This window comes from Xenopus laevis, chromosome 8L (genome assembly GCF_017654675.1).
Source record: "Xenopus laevis strain J_2021 chromosome 8L, Xenopus_laevis_v10.1, whole genome shotgun sequence".
NCBI lineage: Eukaryota > Metazoa > Chordata > Amphibia > Anura > Pipidae > Xenopus > Xenopus laevis.
This window is the reverse complement of record NC_054385.1, coordinates 35,286,577-35,312,757: the sequence shown is the minus strand read 5'-3', so window position 1 is coordinate 35,312,757 and position 26,181 is coordinate 35,286,577. Positions and strand designations below refer to the sequence as shown.

Here is a 26,181-nt window from a genome sequence, read left to right as displayed (position 1 = left end):
TGCCTTCTGCTTCTGTACTTCTAGTGTTTAGGCCAGATTGCCCACAAATCAATGGTTTAGTTAGGGGACAAATGCCCCGTGTTCCACAGCCCTAAAGTGATGTAAAACAACAGTTTTTTAATTAGAGGATTCCTATTATCACTCATTCTTTCTTGATATGTAAGCATACCTTTAACAGGTTTAACAGACACTTTCCAATATTAAACCCACTAATCCAATATTATGCAAGTAAAAAAACTACTTTCTGTCTGTTTTATTAACTCCATTTGCTATGTCTTATGTTATGGTGCAGGGACGTTAATCAGAACAGAGCTGCTTATGGGAAGCAGGCACATTGGGTACATGCAGGGAGAAGAGGCTTCTATGGGAGCATAAAGATGATCCCTTCTTTAATATGACTGTGGTGCATGATGGGATCTGTTGTCAAGTCAGCCATAATCATGACATTATAAGCAATACAATTCTAACTACCTTTTATTGACATCATTCCCCCCTCTATAACATGTGTAAGGTATCACTATTGGCAGTGGGAGTTCCATATTTACATTATACTTTTAAAATAGCAATGCTAATCATTCTAACTCCAAAGTTAATCAATGAGGAGCTCATACACTGGCATGCATTGCCAATTGCAGTAATGTATAACATTTAAACATACATTTCTAACATTAACAATGGCAGATGTGAAATGATTGGTTGCTATGACTAGTCCGGTTTAAACAAATAGGGATAAGAAGAATGATCATAATTAGCACTTTTCCCATATCAGCTTTCATTTCCCTACCTGCTCAGGTGTATAGCTATGAGGTTATAGAGAGGTGCTTGTCTTCAGGTTGTCATTTACCAGCAGCTACACACATTTGTATTCTTTATCGCCACTAAAGCAGTGACTTATACCAACCTTTCTTTTCTTGTACAGGAGTTTCAAGATGGGCGCCAAAGTGTGTGGCATCTCATGTCGGCACCGGCATACTGAGGTAAGGCAGATGGAAATATAAAGCTGTTCTCCTGTTTCATACCCGATAAAATAAAAGGGAACTGTCAATGCAAAGAGAATTGCCTCAGGTTACAATAAATATTTTTATCACATTTCTCTGACGTTCTTCACAAATATAATTTTAGTTTAGTTGTACAATACTAATTATAGTTTGGTAGAATTTCAAGAGCTTAATATTTTTTTCTAAATTTTTTCCATTCTCTATAGACTGTTGACATCAGTCAGTCTTTTGAATTTTTGGGGCCCTCGGTAAGTATGGGTAAGTATTTTTTAGTTATGAAGCAGGAGCTGCTAATTAACATACAGAAAGAAATGCGGATAGCAGCAGGGGCGGAAAAGCTGTTCTGTGTCACCAAGGACAGGAAGACTAGAGCCCGGGTAAAGGAGCTGAGGAGCAGCAGCGAGAAAAAGGTGAAAGACCTTTACACCTCTCTCCACAAGCTGAATGAGGAGATTGCGCAGTGGAGGGAAGAAGAGAATGCTCCGGGTAAGATATAACAGTCTCTGACCTCTTTCCTATTGCCATAATGTGGGAACCTGTGTGTCATCATAACATCACATCCTTATATCTCTCAAATTTTTTCTTTTTTCAGAAGCAGTACAGGAGACAACAGAGAATGCTGGAGACATTGGTGTAGAATTCCCAACAGAGGTCACTGAGCCTGAGGTTCAAGTTATTTCAGAACCCGCCAGTGATTCCTCCCAAGTGAGTACATTACACTGTCATTCATTTCTTGGGCTGAACATAATCATTGCCCTTTTCATTACCACATTCATTAATTGCATATTTCTCCCTTATTTGATGCAGCATCAACAGGATGATTCTGCTGAAGAACCTGTGCCAGAGGTAGAACAGCCACAGGTACCATCAGACAGGTAAGTTTCTCAGAGGCCAGATTAAATCCCTGCCCCATACTTTCATCAAGAAAGAGCAATAACATTTTAATAAATACATTTAATACATTTTTATAGTGACTTACCTGCAGCTGAAGAGGCAGAATCTGTCAACCCTGTGCTACAACAGCCTGAGAGAGAGGAGGAAAAGTAAGATGGCATTTTATATATGAGGCCACAGTTTAGCCTGCTTTCTACTATTAACTGTACAATTGCATTATAATGATCTTTTACCTCAATTAACTAATCCCAATAGCGATGTTCCAGCGAATGAAGATGAAACATCCCAGGGCCCTGAGGATTATATTCCAAAACCAGACTGCTGCAAGGAAGAAGAGACACCATCAGAGGAGGCTGAAAGTACACAGTAAGACACTATAAATTGATACAGACATTATATGTATATATATATATATATATATATATATATATATATATATATATATATATATATATATATATATATATATATATATATATATATGTATGTATGTATGTATGTATGTATATACACACACACACACACACACACACACACACACACACACACACACATATATATTTTCCTGTTTATTTCCTTTCAGGGTGCTACAGTTCAGCAGTTTCGCACCAAGAGACTATCGGCGGATTAATGTTTTAGGCAGGGGAAGTTTTGGAAAGGTAATTGATTCAGTCTTTAATTAGGACTTGGATATTTAGCTGCACATATAGGGTAACAATGACACTAAATCCACTCTCTCTTATTTCAGGTTCTTCTTGTAGAGTATCTACCAGCAAAGATGTACTGTGCCCTGAAAGTGCTGAAGAAGGAGAACATAAACTCCACCAAAGAAATAGAAGAGTGAGTGATAGGCCTTTTATTTAGCACTTTCTGTCTCACAATCTTTTCTATACTTTTCTTTCTCACTTCTCCTCCTTTCACCGTTGTTACTATTTTAAACTATGCTGAACTTTCTCTTTCATCTTTCAGCATTTTAGCAGAGAAGGAAATCGGGCAATTGGTGAATCCACACAACTTCATAGTGGATTTATATGCAACTTTCAACACCAACTACCTGCTGTTCTTTCTCATGGAGTTTGTGCCAGGAGGCAGCCTAAGAAGTCACCTGCAGAAGAGTGGCCACTTCGACCTGGCAACAACCAAGTATGAATAAATTACTTTTATACATAACATCCCAGAGTTACAGGAGACTGAAGACTTGGGGAGGATGATAGAACTGGGAGATTGTTATGCTACACTAAATATTAAGATTCCTATATGAATGCAGCATATAATGACCAAATGTACTATTTTCCTTATCTTTGCAGGTTCTATGCTGCATGTATAATGCTCGGTCTTGAAGGCATACACACCAAGGATGTCATCCACAGGTAAGCGTCAATAAAGGGGTAGGTACCTTTAGTAGTGAGTACAACCTGGGGTTTGTAGCTTGTGCAATTTAGTAGCAGGACAGCTTCAGGTTGAAAGCCACTACTTGGACATCTGAGGGAAGAAAGGATTTGTTGTGCTTGGCTTATCACAGCAGTTTTAATGTGTCATAATATCTTACTTTTGTTTCAAAACAGAGATTTAAAACCGGGAAATCTCCTAATGGACCAAGATGGATACATAAAAATCGCAGATTTTGGAATGGGCAAAACCGGTAAGGAGGGCATTGTATATTTACCCAGAGAAAAGGGGACTCATTTAGGGCATACTCTGGCCTAAACACCTTCAAAAAAACACTTACAATTTGTCTTTTTAATCAAGGCATCGGATACGGAGACCGCACCAACACCATGGTCGGGAGTCCCGCTTATATGGCGCCGGAAGTAGTGATGGAGGAGGAGTATACAAGAGCCGTCGACTGGTGGGCTCTTGGAGTCATGGTATACGAAATGCTCCTCGGGATGGTAAGCAAAAAGCACCAATGCCCAGTTATGCTGGAAGTACACAGAAAGAAATATATTTGCTGTTATTTATCTAACCTCATAAAACACTCTGTATTAAAAAAACCTGGCCTCCTAATAAATTCCCATAAACCATTTTAGAGACCCTTCACTGGATATGACAGGGACTTCATCTATGATTCCATCATGGAGGATGAACCATGCTATCCCGCATCCATGGACTCTGGAGCATTAAGCTTTATATCAGAGGTAAGCTTATGTTTATTATAATGACCACTTTCTAATTCTCGTGAGTTTGCCTAAATCTTTTGTACATGTAAATGCTATTTTTTGTTCTTGTAGCTGTTGAAGAAGAATGCAGAGGAGAGACTGGGTTCTACCCCGGGAGATGCTGCAGATGTAGCAGAACATCCTTTCTTCCATGTAAGTCCCCTGTCTCTATTGTCCAAATAATTCTAGGATCTGCTCGGCTATACCTTTAGATATTATCCTAAGCTTCTAATGATGGCCGTAAAGTCCAATTTTCTTAAGAACCTCTAATAACGAGCATTTGTTACTTTGCAGGACATGGACTGGGATGACATAATTGAGAGGAAGGTAATGGCTCCATTTATTCCCAGCCTGGACGGACCAGAGGATGTGAAATATTTTGAAGAGACCTATACCAACCTGCCGGCGAATCTGACGCAGCCCAAAGGACCCCCTGCTGAAATGGCGAGAGAGATCGACGAAGCCTTTCAGGACTTTGACTATTCAGCATTTTAAGTCCTACTGGGATGATGGGTAAGAAAAGGCCTGAGTAGAAAGACAAGTAGCACAAATCAGAAGAAATGTCTAGCATTAGGATTCCTTGCATTATGGTTGCAGGAGTACGGGTCAGAGCAGAGCTGGTTATGAGAAGACAGTACACTGGGTATATGCAGGGAGAAGAGGATTCTATGGGAATATTGATTCCCGAGACGACTGTAATTCTGTATTAGAATTCCTTGTGTTATGGGTGAAGGGGCACTGAGTAGAACAGTTCTAAAATTATGATTAATGCGCCAATAAGTGTTATATGGTTTCTACAAGAATACCACTAGTTAAAATGAGAAAAATGTGCATTGAGTTTGAAGTTATTTTATTTTGCTTTTACAGGCTGCACCAACCGACAGCTCCATCAATTGTGTTTTCAAGTAAGAATAATCCAATTCCACCAGTGCCTTCTTCTCTATCCCTTATGTTTCCATCACTATTGCCTTCCTTCCATTTATGCTACTGCAGTTTCAGTAACAATGCATCTCCTTCTATCCACCATAATTACAACAGTGATGCCTCAAATTTCATCAGCAATGTATGCCCTTCCTTCTACTCTAATTATACCAGCAGGACCTCCTCTTATTACACTGCAATACTACCAGCAGTGTGTCTCCTGCCACCCACCACAGTTCCTCCAACAGTGCCTCCCCTGGCATTGCAGATCCTCCTGTGGTACTTCCTCCATCAACCAAAATATGGCATCATAAACAGAAGCAACCTTAAGTCACTCAGTAGATAATGCATTCCTTTTCATTCCATCCATCGGCCTGCAGAAGCCGGGATCTGTAAGCTGCCTGGGATCTAATGGAATGCAGCTATTACCAAGCAGTCTTACGGTGCTTATGTGTATGCAGCCATATCTTTTCTGTTTCCCTAACCAGCAGTGCCTCTTTTTTACTCCACTGCAATATCATCAGCAGTGCCCCACCTATACTAAATGCAGTTCATTAGAGGTAACTCCACTTTCTACCAAAATATGGCATCATAACCAGGAAAACCTTTAAGCCACTATGTAAATCCTGCATTCCTTTTCACTCCATCCCTCTGAATGTAGAAGCCGGGTCTGCAGGCTGCCTGGGGTCAAAATGGAATGAAGAGGAATGCAGTATTCACCTAGCAGCTTAAGGCACTCCTGTGTATGCTTGCATTATTGCTTTTTATACCCCTTGTTTTAACTGTATTTCCCCCAGCGGTGTCTTCTTTTTTTCCCAAAATATGTTTTATACACAGTTGCACCTTTAAGCCACTCTGTAAATGCTGCATTCCTTTTCAATGCATTCCTAAGACAGTAGAAGCCGGGTCTGAAGGCTGCCTGGGGTCCCATGGAATAAAGTGGAAAGCAGTATTCACCTAGCAGCTCAAGGCGGTCCTGTGTCTGCATCCATATTGCTTTTAATTTTCCTTGCTTTTGCTGTATTTCCACCAGTTATGCCTTCTCTTAAAATATGGTTTTATACTCTGGTGCACCTTCAAGCCACTCTGTAGATCCTACATTCCTTTTCACTCCATCCCTCATACTGTAGAAGCCGGGTCTGCAGGCTGCCTGAGGTCCAATGGAATGAAGAGGAATACAGTATTCACCTAGCAGCTTAAGGCGCTCCTGTGTATGCCTCCATGTTGCTTTCTATTTCCCTTGTTTTTACTGCATTTACCCCAAGCAGTGTCTTTTTCTCCCAAAGTATGCTTTTATACACTGGTGCACCTTTAAGCCACTCTGTAGATCCTGCATTCCTTTTCACGCCATCCCTCAGACTGTAGAAGCCGGGTCTGCAGGCTGCCTGAGGTTCCATGGAATGAAGTGGAATGCAGTATTCACCTAGCAGCTTAAGGCACTCCTGTGTCTGCCTCCATATTGCTTTTAATTTCCATTGCTTTTGCTGTATTTCCACCAGTGATGCCTTCTCTTTCTCCCAAAATATGGTTTTATACACTGGTGCACCTTTAAGCCACTCTGTAGATCCTGCATTCCTTTTCACGCCATCACTCAGACTGTAGAAGCCGGGTCTGCAGGTTGCCTGAGGTCCCATGGAATGAAGTGGAATGCAGTATCCACCTAGCAGCTTAATGGCGCTCCTGTGTATGGTGCCATATTCCATTCTGTTTCCCTCACCCTGCTTCCCTTGATTCAATATGGCACATTGATCCTGGGAGCAAATCCGATTGCCGTTAAGGAGTCAGGAAGGAATTTTTCCCTGAAGTGAAGCAGATCGAACCATGCTTTTGAAAAGGGTTTTTGCCTTCCTCAGGATCAAAAAGCTAAATTTCTATTACTAATAAAACTGTGACTTCACAGATTAACAACAAAGCCACTGTGTGTGTGTTTTTATTCTGGGTAATTGTCTCATTTGGCAGTGGTAACATATAGAGGGAGTGAGAGGATGAATCAAATCTGCAATAAAGATACACGGAAAGGTTCAGTACCTGTGGGTAAGAAACACAGTCCTTCTGCGGGAATGGCTTCTCCAACAAACGTACTCACCCTGGGCTAATAGACTGGAGATTCTGTGTATAATGGTTATTCTTAACACTATTCCCCATCATGTCATGTACACCAAGTGCACCCGCTGGAAAACACATCACAAAGCTAGAGGGAAAGAAAAAAATTGTTAATAATATAAACCCAAAACCAGAGTTTAATAGAATACGGACACTTCAACATTCACAAGTATAAAGCATTGCGTATCTTGACAGCGCTATATAAATAAATGATGATGAAGTAAGAGAAATTCTATTAAAAAGGAAGAAAAAAAAAAAAATCAGTGCAAAGGGATATTAAGAAATCCAGTAGCCATATTTGAGGAACAAAACTAATTTTCCCTTCATAGTCTGGCTTATCAGGTACCACATGTTAGGAAATAATTCACATGAGCAAAATGGCTCATCTTCCCTTGCTCTCAAACCCTGAGACGAAATCAGTGAAGGATAAAATGCACAACATACTATTCATTGGGCTGATAAGAAGATGCCTGTGTGTACAAAGTTCATAACTGTCCGTGTAGGGTTACTATGCAGCCATCTTTCTTGGGGAAACAGAACATTAGCAGATAAGTTCTGTAAATGTAACACAAAAAGGGTGAGGGGGCAGCATAGTGAAAGCCACCTCAGGGCAGCTTTGGGACCAGTCATCACCACAAGCATTTACTTCTATCAGCTGAGCTGGAAAAACCAAAGCAGTAATTTACTGTAGGACTGGAACTCTACTGTTTTTATATAATGTGAAATCTCAGGAAATCTTATAGCTATACAGGCTGCACTGATTATTTTTAAATAGAATATGTTTGCAATCAATGCAGCCCATACACTTACATATATTTAGAAATGTCCCTGATTTTTACAATGATCTGTTACTCAGAACTGCATTTTGAGGGATGTTCCCTAAGCATAAAAAAGTGACACCCCCATCTTCCTTGTTGTTGGACTGGCACATGATGACAAAAACTGTGTTGCACATGTAGTAGAGCTGCAGCCCACTGGAGTCTATATAGAAAATAGGGCCTGGCTAATCAAAAAGGTGTGATCCAGTGTCCAACAGGGTCCCAAATGATAGAACAAGTATGAGCTGTCTCCTTGTAAGAGTCAGGTAAGTGTTCTCAGACATGCCCTCCTGCAAAAGGGTTATGCCTATAAGCAGTCTGATTGCTGTAGCCCAAAAAGAAAAAAAAAGGTTAAACTCACTCGGAGCCCAGCTCATACCTTTACCCATGTACTCTAGAAAAGAAAGTCTTTGGGACAAGGAAAGAATGGTGGTTTGGGTTTCTTACCAAAGTGGCAAAATTTTTAAGCATGAGCGGTCTCCTTATAAGAGTCAGGTAAGTGTCAGACATGGTTAAGAGAGAACCTGATGCACTATTATACCCTACGTAAGCGATGTGTACAAAACGGTTACATGGAACGTGCAGTGTTAAATGACAATGTCAAAAGTTCTGGATATGATAAAAAATCCAGTACCAAAACTATATTTATTGCACAAGACCCACCTACAAGGAAATTAGGTGTTGTGCTCAAGTGCCCTTGGGTGGGCTTGTGTTACTACAATACATGTTCTCCCGTCTCATCAGGAGTGTCCGTACTGATCACCAAATATACACCATTCTGGATGGTCACTCAGATCTAACTAATATAATTGAACTGTTTAATTTAATTAAATTTAACTAATCTAATTTAATTCCAAAAGGGAACTTAAGAGGAAAGGAATCAATATAATCCTTATTAATTTATATTACTAACCTACCCCTGTTTACAATTATACTTTCCGTGCTTTGCTTGAAGAAAGTTTGTTCTCAAAGTGCTGTACATCAGTCTGTCTACTACTTATCAAAGTCATGAATGATTCTCAGTGTGGCCGGCATAGGCAGATTTCAGTCTAGGTTGGCACATTTACAAATATAAGTTCTAGAAAAAGCATTCTTGAAAAGTTTTCACACAGTTAATTTGCTATACACGCTCCATACAGCTAGCTAACTGGCATTTAGTGTCACACGGTGCCATACTTTCTATAAAAGCACCTAAAGGCAGCTTTAGGGGTGTCACACACCAAGTAGAGAACAAGTGCAGAGTTCAGTTGTCTAGCAGAGAAGTTTTGCAGCCAGCAGCAGCGTTTGTTCACCCAAGCCTACACTACAGCAGCAGAAGCCAGGACAGCACAAGCACAGTGGCATCCGATCTTCTGTCTCACTGACTACTTCAAAGTGTAAACCATCACACCAGATCTGGGGTCAGAAAACACTTGAACACTTTGGATAGCGTTGCGCTAACCTGAAGTGCCGGAAAGAGCGGAAGACCAGAAGATCTCCGGAAAAAAAACAGTAAATAAGCAAAGATGACCAGGACACTGCGGGACATCTCTACAACTATTTGGGACAGTGGGACAGGCACCAAAAATTGGGTCATGGGACAGTTGGGAGGTATGCGGTCTACGCTATTAGTGTTCTACGTCCCCTCCTCTATGGACGGTCGCAGTCTACCGGTAGAACGGGATCGACCCTGCGCCAAACTATGTCTGTTAAACACTATGCCTTACCAACAGCTCCCTCCAGCAGACAAAGTAAACGTTCTCTCCAAAGCCCCTTTCTAGCCCACAGGCATATTTTATTAAACTGAAGCCTGGTGTGTCAATATAGATAAGCCTTTCACAGCAGTTATCCAGCACTCTATATGCTAAATAGTCTTTTGGCTTTCTTGGGTGCACGCAACAAAATATGTTCACCTTCCTCCATTCAATATATACACGAATTCAAGCTTGAAAAAGGATCTGTTGTATCCAAAACATCGCTATGCTATTGTTGAAATAAAAGTGGTTTTAATGCCAAAATTGGAGTGCTGCAATTTGTGTATATATTGTGTCAATATAGATAGCCAATGTGCACTAGAAAGGTATACACAAATGGACGGATTCCCTCGGCAGAAATATACCTGGAAATTCTGGTTACCCACAAATGTCTAGTGCAAACATAAAGCAAGGTTTATTATTCATGTACTAAACCCACATTCAAATCTCTCTCATCACTATGCACTTTGTATCTATGTCATTGTCACCTAAATGGAATGTAAATGAATACCAAGGATTTATTCTTGTAATGCCCAATGTCTCAACAAAACCTTGCCTGAGTTAAATAGAGAGGTTACAAATGGCTACCATGATGTAACTGGCAGTAGTAAAATAATAAATACACTTTTCTTTACTGATCAGTGAAAAATTGTAACTACAAAATTTCCTGACAGCAAACAGTCTCACTTTTCCATTACTGGGAACAAGAACAGGGTATTGTTTTCTACAGATTCTGGAATAGGTAAAAACCTGACTGAGTAGGATGCTGCCAATGCAGAGACAAAATGATAACATAGATGTAATTACATATACGACATCAGTGTATATAGGTAAAGAGGAAAAAAGCCCTGTCCCCCTGCAAGCAATACTAAAAAGTCCTTACATGTTCCCGGAATGAATAAATATAACTTTGCTCTATCATTGAATAATCCCATGGGGGAATATGCAGTGTTACAATGCCAAGTGAATCTGTGCTCAATTGTACTGGGCTCTACTCTGGCAGGGAACCAAGCAGGACAAATGGCATCACAACCGTTACAGTACAGCAATCCTGAAACAACGGGGAATTTATAATGTAAACATGCCTTAAAGATTTCCAATCTTGCACCATATATATTTCATGAAGTAAGGTCCTTGATCAAATGCAGGGGAGTTTATAATATTTTGTTTGTTTCAAAAGCTATTTAAATAATAAATTTAACAATCGCGCCATCTAGTGGCCAGTTTTCCAGTTGTACAGATGGTGAGATTATGATCAGAAAAAAAAACAGAGAAATTCAGAGGCACAGTGATCCCCCCACAGAAATTCAGAGGCCCAGTGTCTCCCCCCATAGCCCACAAAAATTCAGAGGCACAGTGACTCCCCTCGTAGCCCACAAAAATTCAGAGACCCAGTGACTCCCCCCGTAGCCCACAAAAATTCAGAGGCACAGTGACTCCCCCGTAGCCCACAAAAATTCAGAGGCCCAGTGTCTCCCCCCCTAGGCCACCAAAATTCAGAGGCACAGTGACTCCACCTGTAGCCAACAAAAATCCAGAGGCACAGTGACTCCCCTCATAGTCCACAAAAATTCAGAGGCCCAGTGTCTCCCCCCCCCATAGCCCACCAAAATTCAGAGGCCCAGTGACTCCACCTGTAGCCAACAAAAATCCAGAGGCACAATGACTCCCCTCATAGCCCACAAAAATTCAGAGGCCCAGTGTCTCCCCCCCATAGCCCACCAAAATGCAGAGGCCCAGTGACTCCCCCCATAGCCCACCAAAATTCAGAGGCACAGTGACTCCACCTGTAGCCAACAAAAATCCAGAGGCACAGTGACTCCCCTCATAGCCCACAAAAATTCAGAGGCCCAGTGTCTCCCCCCCATAGCCCACCAAAATTCAGAGGCCCAGTGACTCCCCTCATAGCCCACCAAAATTCAGAGGCACAGTGACTCCCCTCATAGCCCACCAAAATTCAGAGGCACAGTGACTGCCCCTGTAGCCCACAAAAATTCAGAGGCCCAGTGACTCCCCTCATAGCCCACAAAAATTCAGAGGCCCAGTGTCTCCCCCCCATAGCCCACCAAAATTCAGAGGCACAGTGACTCCACTTGTAGCCAACAAAAATCCAGAGGCCCAGTGACTCCCCTCATAGCCCACAAATATTCAGAGGCACAGTGTCCCCCCCCCCATAGCCCACCAAAATTCAGAGGCCCAGTGTCTCACCCTGTAGCCCCCAAAAATTCAGAGGCCCAGTGACTCCCCTCATAGCCCACAAATATTGAGGCACAGTGTCTCCCCCCCATAGCCCACCAAAATTCAGAGGCCCAGTGACTCCCCCATAGCCCACAGAAACTCAGAGGCCCACCCCTTACAAACATCCAGCAACACAATGAACTGGTTTAAACCCCAGGTGGAAGTTTCAACCTGTACAAAACCTACAATAGAAGTAGGCAAGCCCGAGGTTTAAGTTGCAGGTCCTGACAAGAGTCAGTAGTGGCCACTAAAAACCATTACCGCTTTCCCATGTTTACATTTGCCGCTAACTAATAGGTGGCGCGGTCACATGGTAGGATCACATGGCCGTGACGTCAGGTCTTTTCCGAGGAGCGGAACTAGCAGCTACCATTATATAACTAGTAAATGGGAAATCCAGCCCAGCCGCGCGGCCTCACGGGACACGCCTGATGGAACTTGTAGTCCCCGATTTCCCCCCAAGCGGCGCAGCTGGTTTGGTCCGGCACTCTTACTCCCGCCCTGCACCGCGTGTTGAATGGCTGCGGCCCTGGTTACGTCACGCGGCGCTTGCGCTCTTCACTCCCCAGAGCAGCAAGTAAACAGAGACGTCAGCGAGAAGTTTTGTGGCGTCCAAAACAAAAGGAAAAGTGTCATTTAGCGTACCGGACCGGTACCGGGACTCGTATATGAGATAAAACCCAAATTAGCAACAGGTATGAGGTTTCCTTCATAGACAGCAGCGGGTGCAAATCTATCCCAGCAGCACCTCTGCGGGTGCAAATACACTACCGGGAAGAAAGCGGACTGACGTCACCCAGAAGGAAAACAGGGAACCCCGGGCAGGCACCAGCAGTCCCAGCCATGGAAGGAACTGAACCTGTCCCCGTGGAAATTGATCCCGATTTCCAGCCTCAAGCTCGGCCCAGATCTTGCACGTGGCCCCTTCCCAGACCTGAACTCTCTGTTGTCCCTCCTACAGTTTCCAGCGAGGAAAGTAGAACAGACACTCCAGATGTTCCCCCCTTGCTGCCCACAGAAGGGGAAGACGGCTCCTTAGCGGATGGGCCTGTTGGAGTTGGAGGAGGTGGTGGTGGGGTAACGCCAAGGAAAGGGGGATCAAGGAGAAATGCTTGGGGGAACCAGTCTTATGCAGAACTGATCAGCCAAGCGATAGAGAGCTCCCCTGAAAAGCGGCTCACCCTGTCTCAGATTTATGACTGGATGGTCAAATCTATCCCCTACTTCAAAGACAAGGGCGACAGTAACAGCTCTGCTGGCTGGAAGGTAATGGCATCAGCACTGTTTTGTTGCACGTGGTGGAGCCGCAAGATAATTATTCCTGGGTTAGATCTGCAAAAGGCAGCAGTCTTGCTACAACTGATAAACAAAAGCCTTGTCTACTTTTAACATACAAGTTAAGCTTAAAGGGATACTGTCATGGGAAAACATGTTGTTTTTTTTTTTTTTTTTTTTTAAAAAAAACACATCAGTTAATAGTGCTCCTCCAGTAGAATTCTGCACTGAAATCCATTTCTCAAAAGAGCAGACGGATATTTTTATATTCAATTTTGAAATCTGATATGGGGCTAGACATATTGTCAGTTTCCCAGCTGTCCCCAGTCATGTGACTTGTGCTCTCATTAACTTTAGTCACTCTTTACTGCTGTACTGCAAGTTGGAGTGATATCACCCACCTTCCTGCCCCCCCAGTAGCCTAACAACAGAACAATGGGAAGGTAACCAGATAACAGCTCCCTAACACAAGATAACAGCTGCCTGGTAGATATAAGAACAACACTCAATAGTAAAAGCCAAGTCCCACTGAGACTGATACAGTTACATTAAGTAGGAGAAATAACAGCTTGCCAGAAAGTAGTTCCATCCTAAAGTGCAGGCACATGTCACATGACTGGGGCAGCTGGGAAACTGACAATATGTCTAGCCCCATGTCAGATTTCAAAATGAAATATAAAACAACAGTTTGCTCTTGTGAGAATTGGATTTCAGTGCAGAATTCTGCTTGAGTAGCACTATTAACTGATGCGTTTTGAAAAAAACATGTTTTCCCATGACGGTATCCCTTTACAGGGGTTGTTCACCTTTGGGTTAACTTTTACTACGTAGAGAGTGATATTCTGAGACAATTTGCAGTTGGATTTAATTTTTTTTATTTGTGGTTTTTGAGTTATTTAGCTTTTTATTCAGCAGCATTCCAGTTTGCAATGTCGGCAATCTGGTTGCTAGGGTTTAAACCTACCCTAGCAACCATGCATTGATTTGAACGAGAATGTGAAATGTTCATAGAGGAGGATCGGAACAGAAAGAGTAGTAATGCAAAGTAGCAAAATCAATAAATTTGTAGCTTTACAGAGCATTTGTTTTTAGACTGGGTCAACGACCCCCCCTTTTGGAAGCTAGGAATAGTCAGGAGAAGAAGGCAATTAATTAATAAACTATAAATAATGAAGACCAATTGAAAAGTTGCTTACAATTGGGCATTCTATAACATAGTAAAAGTTAACCTGAAGGTGAACCACCCCTTTAATTAGATATTGCCCCAGCAGCCGGTTTCTGTAGAAATAAATGCGTGCGTGCTCTTGTTGTGTTTGGTGCTTAACGTGTGTCATGTGGTTAAGTATGTAGACTGTCTCAGCCAAGATTAGCGACATGGGACCATATGGTGGGTTGGCTTTGTCACTGTAAGTACCCAGTTAACTTTCCTGTAGTGTGTTTTATTTGTGCACTTTATTCTGTACATTCCAGATACGAGCGGCTATGTTTAGAGCCACAGTGCAGCATAATCGCAGTGTAATGATTAATGGTTCAAGGGTTAGCTCCACATATATCCAGCGTGGATTTGTACAGCATGTCCCTAATCTTAATGACTACACTATCACATTGTGTGTGTTCTTTAACAGCCTTAAACAAATATGTGATCTATATAGTACCTGGAAAGCTCAGAAACATGTCAGTGCTGCTTCCCATAGTGCCCTATTTAATACAATTCTTATTTTATTCTTAATGATTGAACTACTCGCTGTAATAGTAAGACCCTATCTTGTACTTGATGGTAACTAAGCTGCATAAATCCATGTTAGTGGCAAAACAATCCTACAGTATTTGGTTTCTTTATTATATTTAAATTATTTAGAAACCTTAAGTAATAAAGTTCCAAATTGCAGAAAGATCCAATATGTGGAATCCCCGGTCCCAAGCATTCTAGATAGGGATGCACCGAATCCACTTTTTTGGATTCGGCCGAACCTCCTTTGCGAAAGATTCGGCAACACCGAATCCGATCCCTCATTTGCATATGCAAATTAGGGGTTGGAAGGGGAAAACATTTTTTACTTCCTTGTTTTGTGACAAAAAGTCACCTGTTTTCTCTCCCCACCCCTAATTTACTTATGCAAATTAGCATTCGGATTCGGTTCGAACAGGCAGAAGGATTCAGGCAAATCCGAATCCTGCTTAAAAAGGCAGAATCCCGAACCGAATCCTGGATTCGGTGCAGTGCATCCCTAATTCTAGATAATACATCCCATACCATAACCTATTCTGTTATCCAGAAAGCTCTGAATTACAGGAAGACCATCTCCCATAGACTCCATTTTATCCAAATAATTCAAATTTTTAAAAGCTATTTCACTTTTCTCTTTAATGATAAAACATTACCTTGTACAGGTATGGGACCTGTTATCCAGAATGCTCGGGACCTGAGACTTTCCAGATAACGGATCTTTCCGTAATTTGGATCTTCATACCTTCATACCTTAAGTCTACTAGAAAATCATGTAAACATTAAATAAACCCAATAGGCAGGTTTTGCTTTAAATTAATCATATTTTAGTTGGGATCATATACAAGGTACTGTTTTATGATTACAGAGAAAAAACAAATAATTTTTAAAAATTTGGATTATTGGATAAAATGGAGTCTATGGAAGACCGCCTTTCCTTAATTCAGAACTTTCTGGATAGCGGGTTTCCGGATAACGGATCCTTTACCTGCACTAAGATATAATTAATCCTTATTGGAGGCAAAACCAGCCTGTTTTTTTTTTTTTTCCAAAAATAATTAATTTTTATTTGAGCAATATGCATACACGATTTTGCCTTTTGCATAATGATAAAGTTTAATTTTTACAATATTGCATACATTTCCCTTACATCAAAATCGTAGGTACAATGTGATTGATGCTATACATATCTAATATCTGCAATCTAGGTTTCTTATTGTTGCTCAGTCAACTCAATGTTGTTTAGGAGATGGGATGTTTAATACAGTTTGTAAAAACATGTTATTGCTTTTTTTATAACCACTGAACATGTATAAAAAGTTCTTTTGGGTTTATTTAATGTTTATAAAATTTTCTAGTAGACTTAAGGTACGGAGATCCAAATTACCGAAAGATCTGCTATCCGAAAACCGCTGGTCCGAAGCTTTCAGGATAACAGGCCCCATACCTGTATTACTTTTTATTTTAGCCCTTTCCTTTACGTGGAGTTGTGACAATGATTGAAGCAATTATAGTGGTATCTCTGTTCTTTTCTACATGTTGGGTATAGCTTGCAATGTCATTTTTTAGTGCTTTTGGAATTTGGCACAGAGCCCTGGTTAAAGTTGGTTTTTAGTATATATTGGATTCTGTTCATGTATGTGTGTCTGTGCACTTTTTTAAATCAGTTATTTTAATTTCTTTTTTTTCCAAACGATAATGTGCCTTTTTAACTGTACAGAAAATGTGCAAATACAGGTGTGGGTCTATTACAGGTATGGGATTCGTTATATGGAAACCAGTTATCAAGAAAGCTCCAAATTACGGGAAGGCCATCTCCCATAGACTCTATTATAATCAAATTTTTAAAAATGATTTTCTTTTTCTCTGAAATAATAAAACAGAAGCTTGTACTTGATCCAAATGAAAATCTAAAATCCTTATTGAAAGTAATACCAGCCTATTAGATGTGTTTAATGTTTTAATGATTTTCTAGTAGACTTAAGGTATGAAGATCCAAATTACGTAAAGGATCTGTTATCCGGAAATCACTGGGTCCCTGGATAACATTCTGATTAACAGGTCCTATACCTGTACTTGGTATTCCTGGCACCTGGGCTTTTCTGGATACAGGATTTGAAGCTGTTTATTCAATCCAGTGCAGTTATGCCATCTATTATCTGGAGTGCTTGAAACATGGGTTTTTCTAAATAAGGGATCTTTCAGTAATTTAGATCTCCATACCTTAAGTCTACTAAAAAAAATGTAAACATTAAAGGGATACTGTCATGGGAAAAAAACATTTTTTCAAAATGAATCAGTTAATAGTGCTGCTCCAGCAGAATTTTGCACTGAAATCCATTTCTCAAAAGAGCAAATAGATTTTTTTATATTCAATTTTGAAATCTGACATGGGGCTAGACATATTGTCAATTTCCCAGCTGCCCCAAGTCATGTGACTTGTGCTCTGATAAACTTCAATCACTCTTTACTGCTGTACTGCAAGTTGGAGTGATATGAACCCCTCCCTTTTCCCCCTCAGCAGCCAAACAAAAGAACAATGGAAAGGTAGACAGATAACAGCTCCCTAACACAAGATAACAGCTGCCTGGTAGATCTAAGAACAGAACTCAATAGTAAAAACCCATGTCCCACTGAGACACATTCAGTTACATTGAAAAGGAAAAACAGCAGCCTGCCAGAAAGCATTTCTCTCCTAAAGTGCAGGCACAAGTCACATGACCAGGGGCAGCTGGGAAATTGACAAATGTCTAGCCCCATGTCAGATTTCAAAATTGAATATAAAAAAATCTGTTTGCTCTTTTGAGAAATGGATTTCAGTGCAGAATTCTGCTGGAGCAGCACTATTAATTGATTCATTTTGAAAAAAAGATTTTTTTCCCATGACAGTATCCCTTTAAATAAACCCAATAGAATTGTATTTTTGTCAGTTTGTGTCATGCTAACTGTGGATGATCGTGAAATGTTTGTAGAAAATGTTTGTAAAAAAAAATATATGACCTTCAGGCTGAGACAAACGACCACTCTCCACATCCAGTGAGTGACGGCTGCACCCGGAAATTGTAGTTTACTACAGCTCTAGTTTTTGCCACACTAGTGTTCAACCTTGGGTTCATTATTGGTGGAGGTACTTTTATTGTTCCAGTTATTTGGTGTAGGAGTCTAGAGCGCTTTTAAAGGAGAATTCAACCCTTTAGCAAAAAAACCCGTACTCCCCACCCCACATAGACCCTCCTCTCGTCCCCCCCAGGGGAATTGCCCCTAACTTTTTACTTACCCTTTGGCGCAGATTCAGGCATCTGAGTTCACTGCAGCCATCTTCCGGGTCTTCGTGTCTTCTTACGGCGCTTTGGCAATTTCAGTCCATTTCGGCGCATGCGCAGTTGTTGCAAACCGGTAAATTGCTCCAACTGCACATGCGCCTGTCTCCGTCTCAGCATCACGAAGACCTGGAAGATGGCTTCGTGGAATTGCCCCTAACTTTTTACTTACCCTTTGGCGCAGATTCAGGCATCTGAGTTCACTGCAGCCATCTTCCGGGTCTTCGTGTCTTCTTACGGCGCTTTGGCAATTTCAGTCCATTTCGGCGCATGCGCAGTTGTTGCAAACCGGTAAATTGCTCCAACTGCACATGCGCCTGTCTCCGTCTCAGCATCACGAAGACCTGGAAGATGGCTTCGTGGAACTCCGATACCTGAATCTGCACCGAGGGGTAAGTAAAAAATTTAGGGGCAGTTCTGCGCGGAGAGGGGAGTCTATGTGGGGTGGGGTGTAGGTGTAGGGTTGAATTCTCCTTTAAAGACTTAGCTTAGTATAATTTCCACTTAGATAAATACAAGGGTTATGCAGTTTCCCATCCACTAGGGTACACAAGAAGGTAAAGTATTATTTCACCATATTGGCATCCATAAACTGAACATATAGGGGCCATATAATACAGCTATTGCAGTCAATAGCTACCGCAGTGTAATCGCAACATGAACACAACACATTGCAGATAATTTAAAGGACAAGGAAAGCCTTTGCATGAACTTTTAGACATGTTATTGTGTCCCCCTTACTGTACCTAATCTCTCTTTTTTTTCACACTACTTCTTAATCCTATCTCCTAATTGAATCTTAGAATGCTCCATTGCAGGCGCCATTTTTGTTTGTTTTCTGGGCATATTTCTCAGTCCGCTGACCCTTGCAGGAGAGGATGCAGAAAGAGCAGGCACACGGACATCCTCCGGCTTTCAGCCCGAGTCACCATAGCATCCATAAAACTCTTTTGCTATTGGTGCGTGGTGAAGAGGGGGCAGGTTTAGCAGGAGTCCTGGTTTGCAAACGCTACTGTTCACAGTTAAAAGCTCGCTCACGATCTTAAAGTGGACCTGTCACTCAGACACAAAAATCTGTATAATAAAAGTCCTTTTCAAATTAAACATGAAATCCAATTTCTATTTTTTATCTAAGCATTCATAGCTGTTGTAAGCTCATTTAAAAATCTCAGCTGTCAATCAAATATTGTCTGCCCCTCCTCTATGCCCGTGGCATAGAGGCGGGGCAGACAATTACTTTCACTTTCAATTTAGCACTTCTTAGATGTCACTGCTCCTCACACATTTCCCCAGTTCTCTTTACCATATAACTGTGTGGCCAGGGCATGGGGATGGACATCGGGTCCCCCATTCTGGTGCACAAACAAAATTCTGAGATGATGCAAGGCTTGTCTTAATAACAGTGTCCACAAAATGGCTGCTGCCTGCTTGCTATAATTTTGAAATCCCAGACTGAAGGAAACAAGATTCAAATAATTTATATAGTGTAATTAACGTTCATTTTCCTTTACTAATCTGATAAAATAGGATTTGGAATAATTTTTTTGGGTGACGGGTCCCCTTTAATTTATACGCATGCACTGCTTCCTGATACTACCAAACACGCATGCTATGTTTAAGCCGCTAAATGGATGTAAATGAAGCATATTCAATAGCACTGCAGAACAAATGGCGCTGTGCCTGTCCAGTGAGCTTAAATGTTTATTAGGCTTTCATTGTCCTTTAATGTACCAGCCCAATCCTGCCATAATGTCCTCATTAACAAGTCCATCCACATATTAAAAATAAATTGGTATATCTGATTATGTCTACTATTAGAGTGAACAAACAGTATACTGCCCACAATAGCCCACGGTCAAAAAGACATGACACCAGGGCGATATAGGGATGCGCCACCTGCTTTACCACCTGAATATGCAACATAGTACAGATATGGGACCTTTTGCCCACAATGCTGGGGACCTGTAGTTTTCTAGATAAGGGGTCATTCAGTAATTTGGCATGGTGCCTAAAGTCTACTGAAAAAATCATGTAAACATTAATAAAACCCAAAAGGATTCGAATTCGCTTCGGCCGGGCAGAAGGATTTGCCGAATCCTGCTAAAAATTGCTGAATCCCGAACCAAATCCTGGATTTATTGCATCCCTGATAAATAGCATCTTTTTTCTCTATGATGAGAAAAATCCCAAATAACTAGGTTGGCACACACTAGGGGTGCTCAGATCAGTTGAAGTGGGTGCTAATTCGAAGGCCAAATAGGATAAGATTTGGTTGTAAATACTATAGCAGTAATGATGATGTCTTGTGTTGAGTTGTGGGGGGCCTGTCTGATTGTTGGACCACATGGGGAAAAATAAATACTTCTAAACCATGACACCTAATTTCTGTCTTTTTAATGTGAGCTTGAAATGTTTGGATTTTTATGATTATTTTGCAATTCAAGATTTATGGGATAATGTAGAGCCTGTATTAAGTTGTAAGGTATTCTAAGTCACAATAATTATGTGATCATTTAAAGGTATATGATGGCTTTTGTAAAGGGCATGGATCTGTAGGGGGGCTAATATCCTTGTCATTTTTATTGGGAGCTATCATTATTTGCAGCAGCACATCTTCACAGCTGAACTGGCTTAAATGACTAGTGCAGGTTCTCTCTTCCCACACTTTTCTGAGCAGTTCTCGCACTCTTCATCAGTTTGTGTAAAACTAACAGCTGGTGAGGAGGTAGGGAGCTGTGCAGAGAAGTGCAGTTCCTCTTCTCTAGCTCTTTTGCTGATGCACCCTATCTATTAATACAGGTACACGACATACAAGGAATTTTATCACCGTCAAAGCTCAAAAATCCAAACCATATCCTTTGGTAATTCTAAAACAAAATCAAAGTTAAACTACACCAACCAAAAAACAATTGGAAAACCTAAAACAACTTACATATTAATTGAACCTGGTATATAGCTGTTAAATACAATCCAAAATGAACTTAAGTATAGAAACATAATTTCTTCTGCCAAATCCTCCTTCATAGAAGCTTTTAAATCTGATTTGATTATATTCACTGCTTGTATCAATAAATAAAGTTATTAGCAGTCGGAGTCGGTACATTTTTGGCGAATCTGACTCCAGACCCAAAATTGCTCCCGCCAAATTTGTTGAAATCAGTTAAACTGGAAATCAGGGGATATATTGCCAACTTTATTTCCCCACAGCCTGTGGCTGGAGTTGTATGGTTGTCCGGAAAAGCTTTTGATCAAAGCAGTGCTCTAAACTGCAGTTTTAGTTACATGTCTGAAACAGCTGTAATGTGTATCTGGCAGCTTCTGATATCAGAACATGGCAATAATACATGTTTTACAAATACAGTTCATATCTTTGTTGCTTGTTAGCAAGTAGACCACATATGCAGTGAGGAAAATTATCACTGAAAAAAAAACACACACTTTAAAACTTTGGCAGCTTACAGCTGCTTTACACTCCTAGAATGCATTCTCATAATGCAAAATAATTCACATTGCAGCACACAAGATATACTGCTTCTACAAGTTGCAAAAAAAAAAAAAAATTTGTTGTTGACATTTTGTATTTATAACTTCATACAGACAAAATCAAAGCTTGTGTACGACAAAGATATTATACAATCAAATTAGCTTATGTGGAAACTGTAATAACGTGTTATAGCTTTGTTTTTTTTTGTATCTCCACAGAATTCTATCCGTCACAATCTGTCACTGCACAGTAAGTTTATTAAAGTTCACAATGAAGCCACCGGAAAGAGTTCCTGGTGGATGTTGAACCCAGAGGGAGGAAAGAGTGGAAAAGCTCCCCGTCGAAGAGCAGCCTCCATGGACAATAGTAGCAAATTAGCCAAAGTGAGGAGCAAGGTAGCCAAGAAGAAAGCAGCAGGTCCAGGGGAACCTTCTGTTGGCAGCCCTGGTTCACAGCCACCGAAGTGGCCTGGAAGTCCCTCCTCACAAAGTGCTGAGGAATCTGATGTATGGACTAGCTTCCGACCCCGTACAGGATCCAATGCCAGTAATCTCAGTCTTCGGCTGTCCCCCATTTTGCCTGAACAGGAAGATCTAGTAGATGAAGAGCTCCATTCTATCTCTTTTTCAAACAGTGTCCCCCCTACTGTTACTGAAGAGTTGGAGCTGATTGATGGTCTTACTATGTTGTCATCTGGTCCCCCTGCATCCCAACCTCTTTTGCAAGGAGCCTCCAGTTTTTCCATGCGTTCTTCCCAGACTATCAACTATGGTAACTCCCTCTTCAGCCCCTTGGATGTGCAGGGATCTTCATTTCCAAGGCCTCAAACTCTTGAAGCCCTGCTGACCTCAGACTCTCCTCCACCAAGCAATGTCTTAATGACTCAAGTCGACCCAGTATTACCACAAAGTGGTGGACAAAGTCTCTCTCTACTTATGGGTGGACAGAATAAAGGAAGGACACCAGATAAGCCTACTGTTTCACTGAATACTGTTGTAACCTCCAACAAACTTAGTATGCTAGGACTTCCTGCAGCCCCGTCTGTACCAGCTTCTAAGTCAAGCCCACTTGGTGGAACCCCAGACAGGCTTCCAATAGACTTAGACATGGACATGATCCTTGAGAACCTTGAGTGTGACATGGAATACATCATCAACAATGAGCTGATGGACGAGGGCGGCCTTGATTTCATCTTTGAACCTTCACTTCCTGGCACCAACCAGAGTAACAACCACAGCTGGGTCCCCAGTTAGGTACATTTCTTAGGGGGAGCATAGAAAGATAAATCATGATTCATAATTTAGCTTGTGGCAGGAAAAATATTAAGTAAGCCTTAAGCACATTGAATTAATGGTAGAAAATAAAATCAGTGTAGTTTTTAGGTGGGACAGTTTTCATTTCATATAACCTGACCTTCTGTTTTTATGCATTTCTTGATTTCTAGATTTCTTGGGAAAACCTTGAGATTTATTTCTGGCCTCCTCTGAATGTGATGACTTCTTCAACACAGAACCATACACTGCATCATGCTCTGCATAGTCTCCAGGATACAGTACAGCACAGTGTTACTTCATCTGACTCACTAAACCATGTTTTGCTTCCCATCTTAAAAGGCTTACCTTTCTTCATGGGATGCAGCTTCAGAGTACAACACAATGAAATAGCATTGTTATGGCAGTAAAATAGGAGTGGTTCCTTTACTCTGAATAAACACATTCTGGTCATATGGCATCCAGTCTAAAGGGCAGTATCTGGTGTTTGGAACTTTATTTACACAAGCAAACCGCAATGAAATGAATTTGGTAACGGATCTTTTTCCAGATTGGAACACTGTGTTCTGAACCATCAAGAGTGTGTAAGCAGATCATAATATCCCCATGGAATAACAAAACTGCTGCACTCCGTATGGAGGTTTCACCAGCATCAGAAGATGAATCTCTTGGCCTGTACCAGGTCCTGGCACTTGACCCGTTTTCTTATGAACATAACACTTTTTTTTGAAGTTTTGTAATGAGCTATGTACAGAAAGGTGCGGTCACCAATCCACACCTCTCCAAGCCTGAGAACATATTATTATTACGTGAGATACATTTTAGGAACATAGAACTCATTTTGATAGTTCTCAGAAGAGGGTACTTTCTAATATTCTAAAACACTAAGGATATGACTTTGTGAGGGTGAGGAAGTGCATAGCCCACTTCATTAGGAACAGCGAATTAATCAGAGATATACCCGGTGCTTTGTACTGTGTAGCTTTACCTTAAACCTTAGAAACATCTACAGTATGTGATGCACACAGCTGTAAATTGGGTTGTTAAGCTTAAAGGACCAGTAACACCAAAATAATGAATGTTCTATATTAAACAAGATCTTTAAGTCCAATAAATGTAAGAATATTTTGATAACCATGAATGTTTGTGCTCTCGTGTCTGAAGAAATGTTGCATTCACTACCCCAACTAATTTGGCGTAGGCTTCATTGTAAAGCATTGGGTAATACACATTCATGATTTGGCCAAAGAGTCCTACAGCATTAAATAAAGGTATTTTAAATAATATATCATGCATTCTGGAAATGATGGAGCCTTTGTGAATTTTTTTTTATAAAAACATAAAGGGCATTTTAATTATTTTGTTGTTACTGGCTGTTTAAGCGGTTCTTAATTGTTTGTTTTTCTGAATTTTACATTATATTATATAACATAGAATTTTTAAATGTTGAAACGTTACTTTTCCCCCATAAGTAGCTTCTATTTATAGGTTCTTGTAAGATGGGAGTCTTTTATACAGCAGCTCCATGCATAAATTGTGGTGTACGCTTGTGAGATTTTCAATATGCCTATTATACGAAAGTTAAAATGGTGCAGAAGTTCAAGTGAAATATGTACCCTATATAGGTACACACAAATTGTCTTCCATTTATTTTACTAGTAAAATAGTGAAGTATGAGGAACAAGCTTATTGTATGAGCTAATGCTATTTCTCTGAGTTGCCAATTTTTTTCAGAGACCTTCTCTATAGATAAACAAAGAAAACACCACCTCATTAGTAGGCTTGGGCGAATTTGATCCCTACTCATTAGTACTCGGTTCAACACTGGTTTATAGCTGTCTATGGAAACCACTCCTTCTCATATATGGAAATGCAGATATGCAGAGGGAATGTTTTCTGCAGTGCTCTCATACTTCACTAGGAAATAAAGGAAACCTGGATGTTTGCCCACAAGCAAGCCTAAATAAGCTTTCAACTCCTATGTAACAAAGTAATTGTCAAAATCATATGAACAGGTTCATAATCTAAGACCATAGTCACTTATAGAGTGTTTAGGTTCATTAATGTATATACTATATGCATTTTTTATTTTGTGCTGCTGTATGAAAGACCAATAATCAGACTGGTAAAAATATATTTTCTATTTTATTTCCCGATATTTCTTGTAATGGAAGGCTTTAGTATCACTAAGATGATGGCTGTCTGTATTTCCTTTTATTCATTTTAAATTAATATCGATTAACTATTCATTTTGCCCTTGTTTTTGCAGAGTATGCTGCCTAATGCTGCCTAACACTTGCAACAGTCAGTGTTGCTTTCCTTCACAACGTGCAGTCTGCACTTAGTGATGTCAGGCAGCAAGTGGTATACAGAGGAGTGGCAGCACCTATAGTTGAGCATTGATTAGAGGAGAGTGCTGTAGCATTAGAAAGTTTCCGTGCTGCCAGTGCAAGAGTTAAGTATACTTTTCTGCAAAACCTGGGCCAAAAGCAACACAGAAACATGTCGATATTGTAAGAATTTTTATCAAACTGTCGATTTTGACCATCTTAAAATGTATAGTAATTGGGGAGCCATTTTTCAGATAATCCAGTGGATGAAGGTTTATCAGTCCTTACTGAGAATTTTTGTAAGTTGGCAGGACGGAAAGAGGAGCTGCAGCACCTCTTCACTCCCTAGCAATGGATATAGTGGTTATACACATACCATATTGGCCTAAGGACCTATAGTGCAGCCCATAGCCACCCAACTATCCACACAGTATTCCCACAAAGACTCTATATATATATATATATATATATATATATATATATATATATATATATATATATATATATATATATATATATATATATATATATATAAATATATATATTTGTAGTGTTTCTTTTAAGGAGCATTAATATTGAAATGGAAATCTTTCTCGCCTGAAAGGGGATGCGGAGTCATTACACATTATACTACGTACAAGTCTAATAGTTTCTCTGCATATTTCAGTTTCATGGAAACCCCATTTGCTAGTGCCGCTCTAACTGTGACACAAAGTGTTTTGGCTGATACCAGTGTGCTCTCTAACACAATGTGTGCTACAGTTGTATTGCCTCTGTGCAAGGTGGGAGGTCTCATCAGCAAGCGTCAAAGCTATTGCAACTGGTTCCAAAGTTTTGAGAAAGGTTTCCGGGAAGGCATAAGCTTCTCCACAGTACTGTATACATAGCTACTATGTAATTAGGAGAAATTA

At 40.6% G+C, this 26,181-nt stretch overlaps 3 protein-coding genes across 4 annotated transcripts; all 3 read left to right on the top strand.

Moving 5' to 3' along the window:
* The first annotated feature begins 924 nt into the window (after positions 1 to 924).
* Positions 925 to 1,795, top strand: LOC121397013 (serine/threonine-protein kinase N2-like). Its single transcript, XM_041572688.1, has 2 exons — positions 925 to 977; positions 1,205 to 1,795. The coding sequence occupies exons 1-2, from the start codon at positions 930 to 932 to the stop codon at positions 1,493 to 1,495; spliced, it is 339 nt and encodes a 112-aa protein (XP_041428622.1). The 5' UTR covers positions 925 to 929; the 3' UTR covers positions 1,496 to 1,795.
* Positions 1,796 to 3,944: 2,149 nt separating this feature from the next.
* On the top strand, positions 3,945 to 4,546 carry LOC121397012 (serine/threonine-protein kinase N2-like). Its single transcript, XM_041572687.1, has 3 exons — positions 3,945 to 4,030; positions 4,124 to 4,204; positions 4,346 to 4,546. The coding sequence occupies exons 1-3, from the start codon at positions 3,968 to 3,970 to the stop codon at positions 4,544 to 4,546; spliced, it is 345 nt and encodes a 114-aa protein (XP_041428621.1). The 5' UTR covers positions 3,945 to 3,967.
* A 7,855-nt stretch (positions 4,547 to 12,401) lies between these two features.
* foxo4.L (forkhead box O4 L homeolog) lies at positions 12,402 to 25,088 on the top strand. Of its 2 annotated transcripts, none has more exons than XM_018228569.2 (3): positions 12,402 to 13,130; positions 21,888 to 22,917; positions 23,114 to 25,088. In XM_018228569.2, the coding sequence occupies exons 1-3, from the start codon at positions 12,708 to 12,710 to the stop codon at positions 23,131 to 23,133; spliced, it is 1,473 nt and encodes a 490-aa protein (XP_018084058.1). In that variant the 5' UTR covers positions 12,402 to 12,707; the 3' UTR covers positions 23,134 to 25,088.
* Positions 25,089 to 26,181: the final 1,093 nt, after the last annotated feature.